Here is a 21,777-nt window from a genome sequence, read left to right as displayed (position 1 = left end):
CAAATGAACCAAAATTCAACAGGAACAAGTAAAGGACAAAACAAAAAATTTCTTAATGTCATCTCCGGCATTGCCATCAACAACAAAAAGATCAATACTACTCCACTCTCTATAGCTGTTTAAAGATTTTTGAAATACCTGAACTCCCTTTCTTGTTATTAAAATTTTGTCCGATCTTCTCTAGCCAAACGTTCCAAATAACAAATAACCGAAAAATAGCATAAGAGCCACTTGTTGGGCTCTATCTTCCTATTTGCAACACCTGTTCAACTCTCAAAGTGTTCTTTTAGTGAGCCCAGAATAGACTACGATCTCCCAAATTCATATAGCCATTGACACCACACCTAGGTAAACTCACAAACCAAATGGTGAATATGTTCAATTTCTTTGTTACAAAAAACGCATATGTTATCACCGTGACTAATAATACTCAATCTATGTAGTCTTTCTTTAGTATTTACTCTTCCTATCAGTGTAAATCAAATAAATAACTCCACTCATGGCGGCACCAAGCCTTTCCATATTGTTCTTGTGAAGCTGTAGCAGGTTATATCCTCCGGGAGAGATTTTGCATGTATTACATACACAAAGGAGTTAGTTGAAAATATACTTTCCTTGTCAAACTTCCAAAAAATTCTGTCTTGCATATCTTGTGCTAGCTTTATAGGCCTTAAAGTCTCATACAATTAATCCACTAATTTCAACTCCCATTGGTATAAATTTCGCCTCCACTGAAAATTTCAAATCCACTCTAACCCATTCCAGAACCCACAATCTCCTATGACAGATCCTTTTTGGTTTGAAATGGAAAAAAATCTCGAAAAACTCATCTTTAATGAACCACTTTGTAACCAGACATATTCTCAGAATCGAGTCCTCCTTCTGTCACCCACCTCCATAGACAACCCCGCAATCATCTTATCTTTCACAGAACTATCCTTGAACTGCAGCTAACAGATATCCTTCCATGAGCCCCTTCTAATAGGTAATGCTTGAGCTGACAACATCACACTGGGGTTCAAATCATATCAAGAGCATACACCTTTCTTCCATAATGGACATTCCTCTTTTGAAAAACGCCACCACCACTTGAAGAGGAGTGCAGTGTTTCTAACCACGGCATCACCTACCCCCAACCCACCCATCTTCTTAGAGGCTTGAACCACCTCCCACTTAACTAGTGCCAAACCATTCCTAGCTTCCTCCTTGCTCCACAGGAATTTTCTCTGCAATGATATTAACTTTTCTGCCACTGCCTTCGGCATCTTATACAGGCCCAAGTAGCATACTAGCAAGCTATTTAACACAGATTTAATAAAGACTAGCTTACCCGCTTTATTGAGCACCTTTGCCTTCCACAGGCTGAGCTTTTCCTCTACCTTGTCAATTATTGGTTTTCAAGTTCTGACCATTCTTGGGTTCGCTCCTAAAGGAATGCCAAGATATCTGACTGGAAGGTAGGCCTCCTTACATCTCAATAAGTTGCACATGTTGTACGTCCACTGCTGTTCACAATTGATTGGGATTAAACTTGATTTTTCAAAGTTAATAGTTAACCCCGACATCATCCCAAAGCACCTTAGCAACCTGGCATAGTTTCTGATGGACTTCACTTCTGGTGGACAGAACAAGATAGTGTCATTTGCAAACTGGAGGTGTGATAACTCTATATTGTCCTTACCAACTAGCAGCAGCACAATACGTCTGTTCCTGACTGCCTCCCCTACCATCCTATGCAGAACATCAACAACTAGAACAAAAAAAAAACGGAGACAGTGGATCACCTTGTCTCAAACCCCTCTCCATCTTAAAAGGTTTAGATGGAGAGCCATTTACCAGAATTGACATAGACGCAGTGCCAACACACTCCTTAACCCATTTTCTCCATCTCCACCCAAAGCCCATCTTTTGTAGCACAATATCCACAAAACTCCATTTAACCCAATCATAAGCCTTCTGAAAGTCTAGTTTAATGATTGCCGCTTTCTTTCTTCTCGTCTTCAGCCATTGCACTGTTTCACAAGCAATAAGTGCCCCATCATGTATTTTTCAACCCTTCACAAAAGCGCTCTGCGTCTCCCCACTAGACGTGGCATGACTGATCTCATCCTTCTAACCGTCACTTTGGAAATCACTTTGTATACGCAACCTACCCATGCTGATCGGCCGAAGGTCCTTGTTCTCCTTGGCTCCAGTGTACTTAGGTACAAGAGACACCCAAGTAATATTGGAGTCAGAAGGAAACCTTGAAGATCGAAAGAAATCCAGAGCAGTTGTGGTAAAATCTGCACCAATCTCATCCCAGCACTTCTTAATGAAATTCATGTTATACCCATCACTTGCTGGAGTCTTGGATGATTCGCAATCCCAAACTGCCTCTCTAATCTCCTCCGTCATCGGTAATCTCTCCAAAGCTATCGACTCCTCTTCATCAATCCGATTTACCACTCCGTCCCTAAATTCCACCACCGGCGATCTCTCCTGGTGATACAAATCTTTATAAAATTCTCTGATAGCGATCTTGATCCGAACTTGATTTCTTGTCAACCTTCCGTTAATTACTATGGAAATACCTAGTGTTTTTATCCATGTCCTTCGCATGCTTGGAGCGCGACATCTGCTTCCATTGTATTTCTTTTCTCACATACCACTGCTTGCAACAACTTACCAAAGCCTTCCTTCGTGCCTCTGTTGTACCATCATAAACTCCATTTTCTGCCAACTCATCTATCTTCCTGATCTTCTCCTCAAAGTGCTGAATTTTCTTATCTATGTCACCAAATTTGTCCTTATGCCATCTTCCCAAAGGCACTGTAAGAGCCTTCAACTTATCCGTGAACTGCACCTCACCAAGATTCCTTCATTCCTCTCTGACCAGTCTTAGGAAACCTAGCCTTCATGTGTAAACCAGGAATCTAAGCTTCGAAAAAAACGCGGACGACCTCTGCATATGGTATTTTGAGCTATAATTGGACAATGATCTGATAGGCCTTTCGATCCCCTTTTTAACTGAATCTCCGAAAACTCCTCCGTCCATTCTACATTCACTGGAACTCTATCAATACGACTGCAAGAGCTGCCTTTAAACCATATAAATTTGCGACCATTCAAAGGGAGATCCACTAACGGTATATCTTGAACCCAACTCTTAAAATCTTCTGCTGACACTGTTAATCTGTCCTGATCTTTCCTCTCTTTAACCTGTATAACCTCATTAAAGTCACCCATGTAGCATATCGGAGCTTGTCATAAGCCAGCTATAAAGCTCAGTTCCTCCCACACAGCAAGTTTTTCTACTATAGTATGAGCATCATATACCAAACAAAAAGCACAACAAAAATCATTTTTCAAAAGGATTCCTTGAATACATAACCATCTCTCCCCTTTGTAATAGTTATTCATTCAGAATAGCATGACGTCCCATATTAATAGTATACCCACGGACGTGCCTTCCGATCCTACAAACTCCCACTCCACAGCATCGCTCTCCCACGTTTGTACTACATCAAACTTAATCACAACTCGCATTTTAGACTCAATCAAACGTAACATATCCAGTTTTTATTCTTTTTTAGCTCTTTTACCATATTCAATTTTCCAACTTTCCTAACCCCCTAACATTCCAAAAGCTAAAAATCATGATAAAAATTGATCTTCAACACGGTTTCAGGTTCTCCATCATATTTTCATGAATGCTATTATACAACTCCTCTACACGTTTAACAGCAGAACTTACTCTTATGTCCATCTCAAATATGTCACAGATACCCGGTGGTCATTCAATGCTTGAGCTCCAGGTTTAGATCTCTGACTAGCCATAGGAATTGGATAATCTGCAGTAGCCTGTAGCTTGGAGTACAACGTTTACAATCACTAAGATCGAGTTCTTGAATGGATTTTCCTGAGTATTTAATGGATATTTGTTTCTCTTTAGGTCTATCTATCTCACGCGCTCTTTAGGTAGAAATATCTGGTATAGTAGAAATATGAAAAATTTTAAAATAAAGTGTCTGATATTAATTGAAGTTGGTAGCATGTTAATGCACTTGTAAATATGATGAATTCAGGTTAGCAAAGAACGAGAAAGTCAATGGAATGTGGTTTTGATGGGCATGTAAAATATATATTCCTATCTATAATAATTTTGTTGTTGGTGGTTACCTTAAATATTCTCATGATATGATAAAGTGTTTTATGGTAAAGAATATAATTGAAAAATCTGATGATAAAATATGGAATTAGTGCTTCAATTTTTACTGGAAAAATCATAGGTCAAAGAAAAAGATATTGTGGTCCTTATTGACAACAAGAATACAGTAAAATAGTTAAATGGAGAGAAAAGTACGTCTTGAAAATAATGGAATTTAAAAAATAATGCTAATGAAATAAAGTATTTGGTACAAAATATTGGGGTAAAATATAATAACACCGGAAATTTTAAGGCAAGAAAACAATGAGAGATTGTGACTATGACAAACAATAATTATTGAGTGAAGTGGATCACATAAATATAAGTGTATAACAAAGAAGGTAGAATGAAAAAAGTGAGTGGCGAAATTATATGAGTGGTTAGCACGGTGAGATTATTTGGGAGAAAATCAAAACAAGGCAAATACAATATTTGGAGTGTACAACAATAAATTTGAAGAGATTTATTCGTGTTTTGTCATATAATAATGTTATTCATTATTTGTTTGTTTGAAGATTTTTTATATTTTGGTTGTTAATTTTTAGATTTTTTTTAGTGTGATGTATATTTTGTTTAATTTAGATTTATGCCTGTGTTGCCATTGACAACTGCTGTTGTTGGTTCATACTTGAAGGCAGTAACGAATCTAAAAAATTTTATTAGTGGGAGTAAAATATATTTAATATGATAATAATTTTATAAGTATATTTTATTATTATAAAATATAATTAATCTCCTAACTATTTAACTAATAAATTAAAATACTTATATAGTAATTTAAATAATAATATATAACTTATAATTTTATTTTTTTAAATTTGATATTTTAAAAATATTGAATAATTATTTTATTGTTAATACAATTAAATATTTTAAATTTGCTTGGGTTTGAATTCTGTTTTGGTTTGCCTAATTATTAAACTGTTATTAACTGCTACCTGAACTATTTGCTATAACTGCTACCTAAACTTGTGTTTTCCTTGTGTGTTTTGCCTGTGTTTGTCCTGGTATGTTACATTTGAGAATGGACTTTGGTGCTGAATTAATGATTGTGTTTATTGATTGTGTGGTTGGTTTCTGATTAAGATTTTCTTATAAGAAAAGAAAGGTTTTGGATTTCTGAAAGGTTAAACATTGTTTCTTTGAAAAAATTTTGAACGATTAGCTACTGGTTTTTAAAAGATTCATAAGGCAATAATAATAACTGAGCTTGAAAACAGTTTTCTTATTAAATATCTTCTTATGACAATTCTAAAACTCCGTGGTGAGACCGTGTGATTGGGTTCTCACCCTCTACACCTTTACCTTTTCAGGAATTGGAGGAAGGTGCATTATGGAGAGTTATACCGTGTATTGGTTTATATGATGTTGTGTTAATTAGATAATTTTTCTTCCCTCGTCTTTCTTATTACAATTAATGGGTAACGTTTTATTCGCAAAAGAAAGAAAACGGTTACCAGGGAGTGCGCATTCATGACAGCATTGCATGATTAATAATCGGTTGCAGAAGTAGATTATAAATAGTAGAAAGTTTTAGGGAATAAAGGTTGGAACTTTGCTTCAGAAATTACTCACGCACTCTCACATTATGTTTCAAGCAATGTTTAAATTTCGAATGCAATTTACATTTCAGTACCTTTAATCTTCGTGTCAAAGCCCTTTGACCCAATCGAAGGCATCTTTACTGTTTTCTTTAAATTTTAATGCAATATTTTCTGATTTCAATTAATTTACTTTTCAAAAAACGTTATTCTATTTATTTCTGTTATTCTTTTACAAATTATGATTTATCTTTCATTTCGATACCCGTCTAATTCGGGACGTTTTGATGCACTTATAGAGAACTGGTACCTGCAAAAGAAGAGTAGGTTTCGCTTCCAGACTATTAGAATCGAACCACCATTGATTTGTTAAAAATCGACAAAACACCTTTAAATTTTAAATTTTGTCAAAATTTAATGAATTTGGCAAAGAGCAATTTGGTTCTAAACAAATCAAATAAAATTTTATTTGCATTCATTTCAAACACAATAATTCAATGCATTTTATACATAAAAATTTATTGATTTTTAAATAATTTCAAATCCTATTTTTCTGTAATCTTTTAAAAGATTTTCAGGTAGACATTCTATCACTATCTTGGAGATCCCCTCCTCCTCACAAAAAATACCATCTCAATTTTTCATTGCATTTCTATTGTTAGATGAAGATAAACAAAAAATGTTATGTACCAATTTACTTTGTTCTTTTCAAATGTGTATGAAAACAAGCCTCTCTTTTGTCATTTTTTTAAAGGGTCATGAACATGTAATTTAGATTATGATAAGGGGTTTTTATGATCACGTCTTAAAAATATATATAAAGAGTATTATACAAAAATATTTAACTAACATTATAATTTTTTTTTTTACATTTTTAATACTTTGACCATATTAAAAATTTTAAGGACATTTATTATTATATTTTTAACCTGTGTTATTAAGATATATTTGACTAAATGTGTCTTAAAAAAATTACTATATATATATATATAATAAATTATTAAATCAGTCATTATATATTTATTTATAAATATATATAATATTTTTTAATTTATTTTTAATTTATATTTTATATTTTAATATATATTTTATATTAATAACTAATTTTTATTATAGTTTTAACGTAATTCTTCTTGTGCATGAGTTGGATTTTTACACAATATTTATCACATGGAAACCTTGGTCATCATAAAAATATTCAATGCACCTTAAAGTTAAAGCTGCAATACGTAGACTACGACAAAGTCATGCCATTATATATTTTAACAACACATCACAATTGTAAAAACATAACAATTTAGATTGACATGATTGAAATACAAATTCAGGAAATTGATGTTCAATACCCTTCAAGTTCTCCATCTTATTTTCATTAATGCTAGTATACAACTTCCCTGCATGTTTAGTCAAAGAACTCGACTTTAATAACATGTTCATCTCAAATGTTTCACAGATACCCGTGGTTATTCAATACTTGAGCTCCAAATTCTGACTAGTTTTATAAGCAACTGCCTGTAGCCTGGAGTACAATGTTTGCCGTCACTAAGATCGAGTTTTTGAATGGATTTTGCCGAGTATTTACTGTATCTTTCTTTTTCTTTAGGTCCATCCATCTCGAGCTTTGCTCTTTAGATAGGATTAGCTGGCATAGTAGAAACATGAAAATTTTTGAAGATAAAGTGTCTAATATTAATAGTCTATGAAGCATGGACATTTCGTGTCTATTATGTCCAACTGTGTCTTATTAAAAAATAAAAAATTCTTTTTCAGATACGCTTAGACACACCCAAAGGAAATGAATCTCTCAATTTTTTTAACAATTGAGAAAGTAAAGTATGATCTCCCACCATTAATTTTATAAGTGAGACCAAAAATAAATATAAAAGAGAGAGCGACGAAGGGTTAGAGATCACACTTTACATTCTCAATCTTTTTAACAATTGAGAGGATTCATTCCCACACCGAAATACCATCACATGTCAGAGTGTCCAATCTTATTCTTAACATATATTCTCGAAATGAATTTAGATATAGTATATATTATTATTTATTAAAATAAAAAATATTTTAAATACTTGATATAATTAAAATAAGACATTAAAAATAATTTAAAAAATTTATTTATATTTTAATATCAAGAAAATATCAAAATATGATTACAATTTATCCAAAAAAATATTTTATATTTTATGGGGTGCGCTACACATCCATGTAACCATGTAACCAAATTGGCCCAAGTCCAAATAGAGTCACGCGCATTAACGACGAGTGAAAACACACGCTCGAAAACCCTTCGTTACTTCGCGCTCATTATGAAAAAACGTTACTTCTTCCTCAATATGAAACCGCTCCTTCTCTTCGAATCTCTCTCAAAATCACTCGAACTTCAGTCACATTCTCTGCGAAAACCACTACTGGAGAAGAATCGCGAGAAGATTTAGCAATGAACAACTAGAAACGAACGAAAACAGCAACAGAGATTCACCTTCCTCCTCCTCCTCATTCTCTTCCTTCTTTTTCGCATTCCTTCTTCTTCACGTGTTTTCTCTTTATCTTTATTCTTTTGTTGTTATTGTTGCTGTATTTTTTTTTGTCTTTTCCTCTTTTTCTCCCTTGTGAAGAAGCAGTAGAAGGTGAGGAGGAAGAGTTTTAAATTGTGCAGAATAGAAATGAACCGAAATGGCCAACTCAACTGAACCGAACATCATTCATATGCTGAATAAAATATCATAAGCATTTGATCATCAAAGAAAAATATACTATGATAGTAAATTCACTGCCCTCTCCAGCCCTTATTCTAAATTCACATATGAGGATTTAGATAGTAAATAGCATATACTATGATTGGCTATTTATAATTAACAATATTTTGTTTACCTTGTTTAAAAAGTAAAAAAATGCTTACTTCAAATTTATATATGTGAATATTAATCTAAATATTAATGTTAATGTTAATATTTATATTTGATTCAAGATGGATTACTCATATGAGATATTAATTTATATATCTGTTGGAACTGTCTGCCTGCTGTTTTATTCCAGGTTCTCAGTGATTGCAATCACTGTATTTACCAATACATTACGAACTCCAAAAGAACACAGTGAACCGAAATTAATACATTGGGCAAACCGAAAGGTGGAAACACATTGAACCCCTAAACTCTGAACCTTAAACCCTAAATCCTAAATACTAAAACCAGAACCCTGAATACTGAATCTTGAACCCATAAATCCTAAACCTCTAAAATCCTAAAACCCTAAAACCCTAAAACCCTAAACCCCTAAAATCCTGAACCCTGAACCTTAAACCCTAAACCCTAAACCCTGAACCCTGAACCCTAACCCCTAAATCCTGAACCCTGAACCCCTAAACCCTAAACCCTAACCTAAACCCTAAATCCTTAACCCTGAACCCTGAACATGGCGAACCGAAATTAATACACTGGGCGAACCGAAAGTTGGAAACACACTGAACCTCTAAACCCTGAATCCTAAACCCTAAACTCTAAACCCTGAACCTGAACTACTAAACCCTAAACCCTAAACCCTAAACACTAAACCCAGAACATTGAAACTTGAAACCATAAATCATGAATCCCTAAAACTCTAACCCTAAACCCTAAACCCCTAAACCCCTAAACCCTAAACCTTAAACCCTGAACCCTGAACCCTAAACTCTAAACACTATATTTGTCTAATTATTTTTAGACTCCTTTCTGCATACCGAACCGAACACTTGCACATAGTGAATCAACTCTTTAGTAATTACGAACTGAAAAGTTACTCACATTTACTCACAGTTACTCACAATGACTCGCACTCATAGTTACTCACAGTTACATATTATCAATTCAATTCAATTCAATTCAGATTTAGATCACATCTATCCATTCAATTGACTTCAAATAAAATTAGTAATTTTATTCCATTGAATTCGATTCAAAATTTAATAATCCAAACTTCATCAAATTGATGCGTTTAGGAAGAATTATCCAAATCGCACTCATTCAAATGATTCAAAGTTGATTCATTTATTGTTGCAATTCAAAAGTACAGATCGAAGAAGAAAACAAAGAAAAAGATGAACGACAAAGCTAATTACGTTGAAGTCAATCCAGATCCATAATGCAGAGAAGAAAAATGCGAATAGAGGAGAACAACGAATTTAATTAGGTTGAAGAAGAAGAAGGAGGTTTATGTTGAGAAAGGTTGATCACGCAAAATAAGGATTACGTTTATACATTATATGAGGCGTGTATAAAACAAACGAGTGTGTGGGTGGGGGAAAATGTAACAACTCTAATTTTTACACTAATGCGAGTTTTTCTTAAAATAATATTTTAAAGCTATTAGTTTTATTTTGACAAGTCGACTTCGAACCCCGAAGTAAAATAAATGGTAATATAATTTTATTATTATGTTATTTATTTATTTTACTTGCTCTAATTATAATGAAGCCTAGATAATAATATTAATATTATAATTATCAAGTCCAATTTTTACCGATAAAAAATAATTATTGTTATTTCTTGATGAGCTTAGAGTTGTTAAAACTCCATCAAATATCTTTACATTCCTAAGTTACTAATGTCATTTATATTAGTAGCTTAAGTAAATTGAATATATATGAGTTACTAATATAAATGACATTAGTAACTTAAGAATGTAAAGATATTTGATGGAGTTTTAGCAACTCTAAACTCATCAAGAATGTAAAGATATTTGATCCTTTCCATGGTGAATGTGACCCCAAGGATCCAGCAGGGCAGATCCGCATATGACTCCTCCCAATCATCGTAGATCTGTGCTACTGCTTTCTGCTTTGCCAACCACACCTTTCGATAACTAGGTTTGAAACCATATGTTGCCTCTGTTGCCTCTTGCAACACCTTAATCGACACTGATGCATCAGCTTTAACCACTGGAAAAATTCTCGCACAGATCACATGATAATTAAGCTGCTTGTGGTCGCTCGATATTGATGTGGCCATACACGTGTGTGGTCCGTTGTACCTCCTAACTTCCCATGTGCTCTTCCTTTTCCGCATGACTATCCGAATCAACCACGTGCACCCATTACCGAACTCCTTGCATCTCCCTTGGTATTTTAGATTGTCTGACTCCATAACCCTGTACTCAACTCCATGCCGAATGCTGTAATCTTTTACGCTCAGCACACCTTCCTCCTTACTTTGGAACGATTGGCCAATCTGAAATTCAGTCAAACCTGTCCCATCATGCATACCCTGCCCATCGAATGTTGCCTCTACATTCTGGTGTTAGCCGATGGCTTCCAAGTTCAAAGACGACAGGTGGGAAGGGTACTCTTGTGTTCCAGAACCGGAACCTCCATGGGCTGTACGTGTACCTCTTGATATATCATCATCACTGTCCCCACCAATATCGACCGGCTCCTCATCAGAATCATCATCACACAGCGCATTCTCAACTCGATCCGGTCCGACCTCAAACTCAACCTCAGGCACACAATGAACCACACTTGCATGAACAGCCCCAGCACGTTCGGGCTCGGGAGGTAGAACTACCGCTGCTACCACAGGCATTGATGTCGAGGCACCACCGACTGTGGTCGACTGAGGATCCGATGCCGATGCCCCGGAGCTATCCACACAATCTTCCAACTTCGCAAACAGCTCGGGTATCCTCACCTCCGGAAAACTACGCCTGCAGTGAAACAAGACCTGCAGGTCTTCATCCGACTCTATCACAAAGGTCTCATATCTCACACCAATTGACACAACAGTAATGGAAATCTTGTAAAACAACTTTTTTACCAGCTTCGTCGCACAGGTACCGAGCTTTTGTAGTATGCTGAGCTTAATCTCTGCCAATGTACTTGAAGATCGGATAAAAATACTAACCAGTTCTCTATCTGTGAATTTCACACCATGCCTTTTGCTCTTTTGAATTTTTCCAGAGCAGTGGACCAGAGCCACAAAACTATCCTCCCCCATCCATTTGAGACTAACACCCTACCTCTCCACATTTGGCCCCTCCATGGTTTATATAGGGAGCCCAATGACACACACTAAACGTAAACCGCTATAGGCACCAGCGGTTTACGCACGCACACCAACCAACATAAACCGCTGCTGGCAGCAGCAGTTTATGAACAACCCATCATACATGTGTAAACCGTGGCTGGTACTAGCGGTTTCTGTTCTCTTGTAAACCGCTACTGGCAGTAGCGGTTTATATAGATATGTGAAATAATGTATTTACGTATCAGTTTCTGAAACAATATATTTACGTAATATTGAGAGTGAAACAATTTAAATAAGTAAATTGCCCTTTTTTATATCTATTTACAAGAAAAAAATATTCAAATAAAAAATTGAAGTGTTTAAGAGATTTAAATATGCTTTTTATATTTCAAACCTTAAATTAAACACACCCTTAAAAGATAGGCATACTATATTTCAATAATATTGTGTTATTTTTACTAGTATATTTTTGGTCATATGGATGAATTTTAAGATAATGATTAATATGGTATGTTTGGTGAATACAATTAATTCAAATATTTTTTTCATAATTATCATAAACATAAATTTCAACTCGTATAAATCAAAACAAGAAAAAGATAAATAAATCTTTAATTTTTTTATTATAAAAATAGATAAATCTTTCATGAAATTAAATTTGGCGAAAAATTTATTTTTCTTAGAAATAAAAAAGGAGGGACTTATTTATTATTTTCACAATTAATACAGTCATATAATATCGTTTTCAAAACTTGGTCAATCCAAACACTAAAACGTAAAGTTTATGCTTGTTTATTTGGAATGTAGTAATGAACATTTTATGCTGCCTTTAAATAACAGAGCGAGCTCATGTGTTTAGGTATTCAAAATTGAAAAAAGTTAAATGTAATTTCATGATTCTCGCGGATTTGAGACCTTTATATTTTAAACCTAGTCAAAGTTTAATGAATTTGGCAAAGAGCGATTTGGTTCTAAATACCAATCAAATAAAATTTTATTTGTATTCATTTCAAACACAATTCAATGCATTTTATATATAAGAATTTATTGATAAAAAAGTATAGATAGATAATAAAAATACAAAACAATATAAAAAATAGATATATCAGATATTCATTTCATTGGGTGTACAAATGGTTATTCTAATATTAAAATTTAGGTGGGTAATTTAGAAGTATAGTGTATTTTTATTTAATTAGTGATTGTTCATATTGTTCAAGATAATCATTATTTACCTAACACTCTCTTTTATTTAATTAGTAATTGTTTATATTTTTGAAAAAAAGTCATTAATTATCTACTTTGATTGATTTCTAAATAATTTCAAATCCTATTTTTCTGTAATCTTTCGAAAGATTCTTAGGTAGACATTCTATCACTATTTTGGAGATCTCTTCCTCCTCGCAACAAATACTATCTCGGTTTCTCATTGCATTTCTATTGTTAGATGAAGATAAATAAAAATGTCATGTACCAATTTACTTTGTTCTTTTTAAATGTGAATGAAAACAAGCCTTTTTTTTAATGTTTGTGAACATGTAATTTAGATCATAATAAAGATTTGTATGATCACATGTCTTAAAAATATATTTAAAGAGTATTATACAAAAATATTCGTTATAATTTCTTTTTTATATTTTTAATATTTTGACCATATTAAGAATTTTAAGGACACTTATTATTATATTTGTAACCTGTGTTATTAAGATAGAATTAGCTAAATGTGTCTTATAAAAAGAATTACTATATATACATACAAAATAAATTATTAAATCGGTCGTTATGTATTAATTTATAAATATATATGATACTTTTTAATTTATTTTAAATTTATATTTTATATTTTAATATATATTTTATATTACTAATTAATTTTTATTATAGTCTTAACATCATTCTTCTTGCACAAGTTGAATTTTTACGCAAAATGTTTATCACATCAAAATTATAGTCACTGTATAAACGGTCAACAGTCAATGCACCTTAAATTTAAAGTTGCAATATGTATGTAGACTAAGACAAAATCAGATCATGATATACTTTAATAACAGATCACAATTATAAAAATATAACTGTTTAGATTAACATTGTTGAGATACAAACCAGTAAATTGATCTTCAATACGTTCAAGTTCTCAATCTTATTTTCATTAATGCTATTATACAACTTCTCTACAAATTTAGCAGCAAAACTCACTAACTCTAATAACATGTCAATCTCAAATTTGTCACAGATACCCAGTGGTCATTCAATACTTGAGCTCCTATGTTTCTTTTTTTTAGGTCCATCCATCTCACGCTTGTGCCCTTTAGGTAGGATTATCTGATATAGTAGAAATATAAAATTTTTTGAAAATAAATGTCTGATATTAATAACAGTTGGCAGCATGTTAATGTATTTGTAAAAAAATTAATGGAGTGTAATAAAAGAAAAGAAATATGATGGATTCAGATTAGCAAAAAAGTTAATACATGAGACGTAGTCTTGATGGGTATATAAAATATATATTTCTATCTATAATAATTTTGTTGTTGTCACTTTGAAAATTCTCAAGGTATAATAAAGTGTTTTATAGAAGAGAATGTTATTAAAAAATTTGATGATAAAGTATGAAATTAGTGCTTCAATTTTTTACAGGAGGAATTATGTGTCAAAGAAAAAGACATTGTGATCCTTATAGACAACAAGAATATATAGTAAAGTGGTTAAATGGAAAGAAAAATACGTTTTGAAAGTAATAGAACTTAAGAAATAAAACTAATGGAATAAAGTATTTGGTACAAAATATTGGGATAAAGTATAGAATTTTAAGGTAAGAAAGGAATGGAAGAGTGTAGTTGTGATCAACAATAACTATTAGATAAAGAAGATCACATAAATATAAGTACATGATAATAAAAGTGTGATGAAATCATGAAAAAAGTGAGTTGACGAAATTATAATGAAATAAAACTAATGGAATAAAGTATTTGGTACAAAATATTGGGATAAAGTATAGAATTTTAAGGTAAGAAAGGAATGGAAGAGTGTAGTTGTGATCAACAATAACTATTAGATAAAGAAGATCACATAAATATAAGTACATGATAATAAAAGTGTGATGAAATCATGAAAAAAGTGAGTTGACGAAATTATAATGATACAAGCGGTTAGTATGATAAAATTATTTAAGAGAAAATCAGAACAAGACAAACACAATATTTAAAGTACTCAACTATAAACATAAAGAAATTTATTCATATTTTATCATAGTGTTATTCATTATTTATTTGTTTTAAAATCTGTTATTTTTTATTGTTAATTTCTAAACATTTTTAGTATGATGTATATTTTATTTAATTTGAATTTATTCTTAATAACATTATCGTATGAGATAATTCACAAATTAAATCTTCTCACCCCCAACTTGGGTGAGTTATGTAACAACGATCTTAAAAGAAAATAATTCTTCTTGTAATTCTCCTTTTGTCCATTTTTCTCCTTCCTTAATTTTGGAATCCATGTGTTGTGTAAATAAGTTTCCAAGATGGCAAAGATTCATTGTTTGTACTATAAATCAATAGTCAACTATATATATCTGTCAAAAAAAAAAACTCAATTATATATATAAAAGAAAACACATACTTTTAATTTAGAAAACTTAGAACATCTCTTAAAAAAAACTAAGAAGTAAGAACACACAAAAACAAATGAAAAAGAGAAATCAAACAAGGAATTTGTAATATCCACTCCCTCCCTATCCTTGTTCTTCTTGTTCTCCTCTCCCCTTGTCTTTTTACATTCTCGAGATTAAACCTTCTTCTAATTCCAATGGCTTCTGCTATCTCTGATCCTTCTCTCTTCAAAGACTCCACCAAGAAAAAGAAGGTAAATAATTTTCCCTAAAGAATTTATCTTTATATTTATCTATTTTTTTAAAGTTGGGAATTTTATTAAACCCATGAGGCATTGCATTGCTATTGATTTTAGATGTATCAAAGGGTAGCTAAATTTTCATCATTACTTAGTAATTTTGTTTTTCTATTTTGTAAAGTTTCAATTTTTTTTCTCCCATTGTTTTGTGGTTTCTTTCTTTCTTCCCCCAACCGCCAAAAAAAAGAAGCTTTTCATTTGATTAATTGATTGCATTGGTAATGATGTTTAGGGAAATGGGTCAGCGAAATTGAAGCAAATCAAGCTTGATGTTCGGCTAGAGCAATGGCTATCTCGAGGTAACTCTCTTTGCCCCCCTTTTTTTTCTGATTCCACCATGAATTTTTATTTTAGTGTTAGATATTGATTTCGTTTTTACAAGTTTTGTTTTCATTTTTTTTAAATCTAAGCAAATGACCCCTGTTTTTTGGTATTAAGTTTTGGCCTATATTTTTTGTTAAACATCAACCTGCATAACTGTTATGTCTGAAATGGAAATCAACATGTATGAATATCATTTCTCTGATTGAGCTTTCAAGTCACGTAACATTGATCTTTGAAGCTTGTTATGATTAGTTTCGATTGGGCTTCTCGTGTTGAATATCCAAAGCAACCATATGAATGGGAAAACAATTTTGCATGCAATAGTTTCTTGGTTGTTTTATAAGTGCTTCCAATTTTGTCTGTTTCTCTATGGATTTATCCGTAATGCCAGGGAGACAAAATAAAAAAAACAGCCAAAATTTGTCTTATTTAATATTTATTAACTGTCGCAACAATTAATGAATGCTAAATAAGATAAGTTATGACTGGTTTTGGCTGATTTTTTTTTGTTACCAAACATTTCCGAGATTTATATAGTTAATAGAAATCTAAAATAGGAAAGGACTTTCATATTTGATATGTTTGTGAAATTCAAACATGATGGTGTTCTGATAAAGAAATTTGAAGTTTCCCTGGGCTATTTTGGTGAAGTGTTGGCTTTTTAAAAGTAGCTCATTAGAGCCAGCTATTGGAAGATAGCTTTCCAAAATTTATAACAGTTCTATTTGGTAAATCAAAATATAAGTGAGTTTCAATAAGTACAAGCTATAAAAATTATCTTTGGTAAATTGTTTTAAATATTTAAAAATAATTGAAAAAACTACCATTTGTATCCATAAATTTTACAAACCTGACAAAAATTACTGGTTTAAAAAGGAAACTAGCGTTATACCAAAACTTTAAATTTTTGTTAACTTTTAAATAAAATTTTCAAATTACCCCGCTCTTTATTTTCAACCTCAACCATTAGTACACCAGGCATGATTGGCCTTTCGAGAAAGTGGCCGGGAAAGTTGTCATTGATGGTTACATTTTTTATGGCAACTGCACGATTTCCAGAGTTGTACTCATCACTCTATCTACCAAAAGAAAAGGAAACCTGAACTTTCCACATCCCACCATACCATTGCAGACAATTAGTTAGTTATAATATAAACAAGAAGAGAAACAAAGAAACAAAACTATGAGGAATAAAGTATGCAACACAATTTCAAAAAGGAACATGTGATATGACCTTAAGGTTACCAATAAAGGAAATTTTTATAGACAACATACAAATTCAAACTTTCAATGTATTTATTTTGCGTTTATCAAGTAAAAGGTTCAAAATTTTCTACTTGTCAAGTTAGCTAAACCCTAATCCCAAATATTAAAAAGAAGTCTAAGAAGAGGTAGGTAGCGTACCTATGTGGCTGAAAGAAGATGAGGTGTGGGGTAATTTAAAAATTTTATTAAAAAGTTAACAAAAAAATTAGAATTTGGGTACTTTTGTCATACATAACAATCTTAGATGGATATAACGTTAATTTTCTTTTTTTTATGAGTATTTTTGTCAACATTCGTATAATTCATAGATACAAATGTTGTTTTTTAAAATTATTTTAGTTGACATAAATATAATAAAGAGTAAATGTATATATTTATTAATATATAAGGTTATATTAGACTTTTAACTTTGAAAAACACCCATAGTTTTTCAAAGCTAAAAGCACAAACAACAATCTTTTCGATTTACCAAACAGAAAGGGAGGTGTTTACATCTTTCCAAAAAGTTTTATCAAACCGGCTAAAGTTGGGCTGGAAGTGAGTTAAGCCAGTCCATGAGCCAGTTCGACCTCGACTTGTTAGCTAGCTTGTAAGCCAATCTTGAACTTGAATTTGAGCTCGTATATTAAATTAGACAAGCTTGATCTTGGATAAGTTGCTCATTGGTTCGTGAACTGGCTTGATTATATATATATATATATATATATATATATATATATATATATATATATATATATATATATATATATATATATATATATTGTATTTTATACACATATGGCATAATACAAATTTTTATATATAATTATGACAGATGACATCAATAATAATTGATAGAGATATAACTTTTTATTTATATATAGATTATGTTCATGTTATTTGAGCCAGTTCATGGGATTTTGGTGAGTCGAGTTTATATATAGATTATGTTCGTGTTATTTGAGCCAGTTCATGAGATTTTGGTGAGTCGAGTTTGATCTTTACAAATAAGCTCGATTGTTTAGTCGAGCCATGAACCGAGCTTGAGCTTGGCCCAGTTCGGCTCAGCTCGACTCACTTCCAGCCCTAGGCCGAAGTGTCTTGTGCTTTTTCTTTCTTTTTATTCATTGTTTCTTACATTCTTGTCTTTCAGTAAAGAAAGGATCTAATGTCGACTCAAATAGAAGCATTGATTATTGTCCATCATCTAAGCATGTTCCTACTGAGGAGAACAGATCATCAAACAAGGAAAACAAGAAAAGGGGAGAGAATACAGAAAGTTCTTGCATCCCACTCAACGATTCAACATCCATTCGAAGTCCTCTCGATCACGAGTCAAGGAATGGTTTCTCTTCATGGAGTAGCACCAGCATTAGTAGCATGAGTACATGTTTCTCAGGCAGCGAGGAAGAAGCCGACAACGACGGATGCCTTGATGACTGGGAGGCCGTTGCCGATGCTTTAAATGCCAACGATAATCTACGTTCCACAACTTCAGATTTGGCTTCTACCATTCTAGAGGCTACAAAGAACCCAAAACCGGAGTTTAAAAAATCACATCAGAAACGTCAAGCATGGAAACCTAATGATGCTTTTCGTCCCATGTGTTTACCGAACCTCTCAAAGCAACATAGTTCACCATTAAATTCAAACAGGCATAGTGGTAACCCGAAACCGGCAAGTTGGAGATGGCAAACAATCATTTCACAACCTTCTCAATGCCCCATTTGTTATGAGGACTTAGATGTTACGGACACAAGCTTTCTTCCTTGTTCATGCGCATTTCGACCGTGTCTTTTCTGTCACAAAAGGATCCTTGAGGCTGATGGGCGATGTCCGGGGTGTAGAAAACTATATGAATGTGTAGATGTCAATGTTATGTTCAGAATTGGAGCCAATGCTTTTCATGTTACTCAATCATGCACTATGAGTACAAGATGCTAGACATCATAGACCAATCACATATTGTGCCAAATTTGCTCTATCATATCAGTTTTTTTGAGGTATGCTAATGTTGGAAACTCAATAGCTATCTTCTTCTCTAGCATTCTTAGTTCACTAGAATTATTTTATGACTTTAGGAAATAGTTAGTGTATACCACTGAGACCTGGATACAAAATATCACTGTTTCATAACTTCAGGTCAAATTTGTCGGATTAGTCTGTTCACTCCATTTAAATGGATAAATTTTTGCTTCTAAAATTACTAAAATTAAGACCGTGAAAACGAGACTTGACTTAATAAATTTAGCCGGATGGACCTGAATAAAAAAGGAGCTAAACGGTCAGTTTAGAAAATTTTAAAAGTTATTTTTTTGAATTTTTGACTTGTAAAAAATAGTACTATTAATGTCTATACGATTTTTAAAATTGAATTGTAGCTTTTTACGATTTTTAAAATTGAATTGTAGCATTTTAAAAAGTTATTTAAGTGTTTATAGAGAAATTAAAAAATGACTTCTTTCATAATAAGTTTTTTATCACAATTTTTTTAAATAAGTATTTTTAAAATTAAAAAATCAAATATAAAATAATTTATTTATAAACTATTTTTAATATAAATATTTATTGTTTAAATTATTTTTTTAAAAATAATTTAATTAAACTGTTTATCTAACTGGATCTAATTCATAGATTAATCGAATATTTTGTTTTTTTTTTTGGTAATTTTATAGTTTTAGAAATCAGTCCAACCTAATCTTAACTTAAGACTCAATCCAACCCAATTAACAGAGGTGTTAAAGGGATTTTTTTCCGAAATTGTTTAAACGCACAAGCTTCTATAACCTATCAAACTAGCATAGATTTTTCCCACAGGATATGTGAATCAAATCTAATTTCTTATAGAATCCAACATAACAGAATTAATTTACAATTTGTTGTAAATAAATAAGGAAATTGTACTAAATATAAAATAAAGATGTATAAATAAAAGATTCTAATATTAATATAATTAATTCAATAAGAATGATTCATATATTTATATGTAGTGAAGAGAAAAAGAGAAAAAATATTAGTACTATATAAAGAGAGAAGAATATTTTATTGCTGTATATTGTTTCAATCGTTGCTTTTACTATTTATACAGGTGACAAGCTTTTGATTTCAACCTTCATTAATATTAAATTTGTTTTGAAAAGTTATTCCTTTAGTATAGAAAAGATTAGTCGCCCAATTTCATTAATGGGCATTTATTTCGTTCTTATCACAACACTTCCCCTTGGATGCTTATTTAGGATTATTGCCTCGTTAAAACCTTACTAAAAAAAATCTCAATGAGAAAAAACTTTAGTGAAGGAAAAAGAGTACAACATCCTTTAATGATGGGGACTACCTCATTAAAAACATTGTCAAGAAAAACTCAATGAAAAAAAAAACCTGACCAAGGAAAAAAGAGTACAATATCCCCCCTCTTGTCGACATCGTTTAACATCTCGAAATCAGCGTATCCCAATCTGATGTACCAATTTTTCAAAGGAGGATTTTGGGAGTGACTTTGTAAATAAAATTGCCAGATTGTCACTTGAGCGGATCTATTGGACATCAATTGTCCCTTGATTTTGAAGATCATGAGTGAAGAAGAATTTGGGAGAAATATGCTTTGTTCTATCACCTTTAGTGTATCCACCTTTAAGTTGAGAAATGCATGCTGTATTGTCTTCAAACAGGACAGTTGGAGCTATTTTATAATCAATCAATCCACATGATGACATAATATATTGGATCAAACTCCTGAGCCAAAAACACTCGCAACTTGCTTCATGTATCGCTAGTATTTCAGCGTGATTAGAGGAGGTTGCTGCTATTGTCTGTTTCGTGGACCTCCATGATATAGCTGTATCACCATATGTGAACAGGTATCCTGTTTGATATCTCCCTTTGTGTGGATCAGACAAGTATCCAGCATCTGCATAGCCAACTAATTGTAACTTGGATCCATAGGGATAAAACAATCTCATATCAACCGTTTCATGAAGATATCGAAAGATTTGTTTGATTCCATTCCAATGTCTTCTGGTTGGAGAGGAACTATATCTTGTTAATAAATTCACAGCAAATGATATATCGGGTCTTGTATTATTAGCAAGATACATTAGCACTCTAATGGCACTAAGATATGGCACTTCAGGACCAAAGATATCTTCATTTTCTTCCTTAGAATGGAATTGATCTTTTTTCACATCCAAAGATCTTACGATCATTGGGGTACTTAATAGATGTGACTTATCCATATAAAATCTCTTCAAGATCTTTTCTGTGTATGTTGTTTGATTAATAAAGATCCCATTTTTTGTATGCTCGATTTGCAGGTCGATGCAAAATTTAGTCTTTCTAAGATCTTTCATCTCAAACTCTTCTTTTAGAGTTTTTATAATTGTTGGAATTTCTTTAAGAGTTTAAATGATATTTAAATCATCAACGTACACAGTAATTATAATGAATCCAGATGTAGATTTCTTTATGAAAACACATGGACAGATATCATTATTCTTGAATCCATTTTTGGCCAGATACTCAGTAAGACGAATATACTGCATTCGTCCAGATTGCTTTAGACCAT

The 21,777-nt window shown here is 32.2% G+C and overlaps 2 protein-coding genes across 2 annotated transcripts; one reads left to right on the top strand and one right to left on the bottom strand.

The window, feature by feature from the left end:
- Positions 1-1,677: 1,677 nt before the first annotated feature.
- On the bottom strand, positions 1,678-3,228 carry LOC140175744 (uncharacterized). Its single transcript, XM_072204292.1, has 5 exons — positions 3,043-3,228; positions 2,669-2,839; positions 2,118-2,481; positions 1,837-2,012; positions 1,678-1,731 (listed from the first exon to the last, which is right to left on the bottom strand). The coding sequence occupies exons 1-5, from the start codon at positions 3,226-3,228 to the stop codon at positions 1,678-1,680; spliced, it is 951 nt and encodes a 316-aa protein (XP_072060393.1).
- A 12,140-nt stretch (positions 3,229-15,368) lies between these two features.
- Positions 15,369-19,242, top strand: LOC112716324 (uncharacterized). Its single transcript, XM_025768205.3, has 3 exons — positions 15,369-15,602; positions 15,880-15,946; positions 18,370-19,242. Exons 1-3 carry the CDS (start codon positions 15,546-15,548, stop codon positions 19,158-19,160), a joined length of 915 nt encoding a protein of 304 aa, XP_025623990.1. The 5' UTR covers positions 15,369-15,545; the 3' UTR covers positions 19,161-19,242.
- The last annotated feature ends 2,535 nt before the right edge of the window (positions 19,243-21,777 follow it).

Source organism: Arachis hypogaea, chromosome 10, assembly GCF_003086295.3.
Source record: "Arachis hypogaea cultivar Tifrunner chromosome 10, arahy.Tifrunner.gnm2.J5K5, whole genome shotgun sequence".
NCBI classification, from domain to species: domain Eukaryota; kingdom Viridiplantae; phylum Streptophyta; class Magnoliopsida; order Fabales; family Fabaceae; genus Arachis; species Arachis hypogaea.
The sequence above is the reverse complement of the archived record's forward strand: the minus strand, read 5'-3'. Positions and strand labels throughout refer to the sequence as shown.

What these genes read in the sequence shown, in the direction of transcription:
- LOC140175744 (XM_072204292.1), bottom strand. Translation starts at nt 3,228, where the DNA reads ATGGGTGACTTTAATGAGGTTATACAGGTTAAAGAGAGGAAAGATCAG. An exon ending in TTGATAGAGTTCCAGTGAAT is followed by an intron (nt 2,840 to 3,042) that starts GTAGAATGGACG and finishes GGTGAGGTGCAG; the next exon opens with TTCACGGATAAGTTGAAGGC. An exon ending in AGGCACGAAGGAAGGCTTTG is followed by an intron (nt 2,482 to 2,668) that starts GTAAGTTGTTGC and finishes TTGTATCACCAG; the next exon opens with GAGAGATCGCCGGTGGTGGA.
- LOC112716324 (XM_025768205.3), top strand. Translation starts at nt 15,546, where the DNA reads ATGGCTTCTGCTATCTCTGATCCTTCTCTCTTCAAAGACTCCACCAAG. An exon ending in ACTCCACCAAGAAAAAGAAG is followed by an intron (nt 15,603 to 15,879) that starts GTAAATAATTTT and finishes AATGATGTTTAG; the next exon opens with GGAAATGGGTCAGCGAAATT. An exon ending in AGAGCAATGGCTATCTCGAG is followed by an intron (nt 15,947 to 18,369) that starts GTAACTCTCTTT and finishes CTTGTCTTTCAG; the next exon opens with TAAAGAAAGGATCTAATGTC.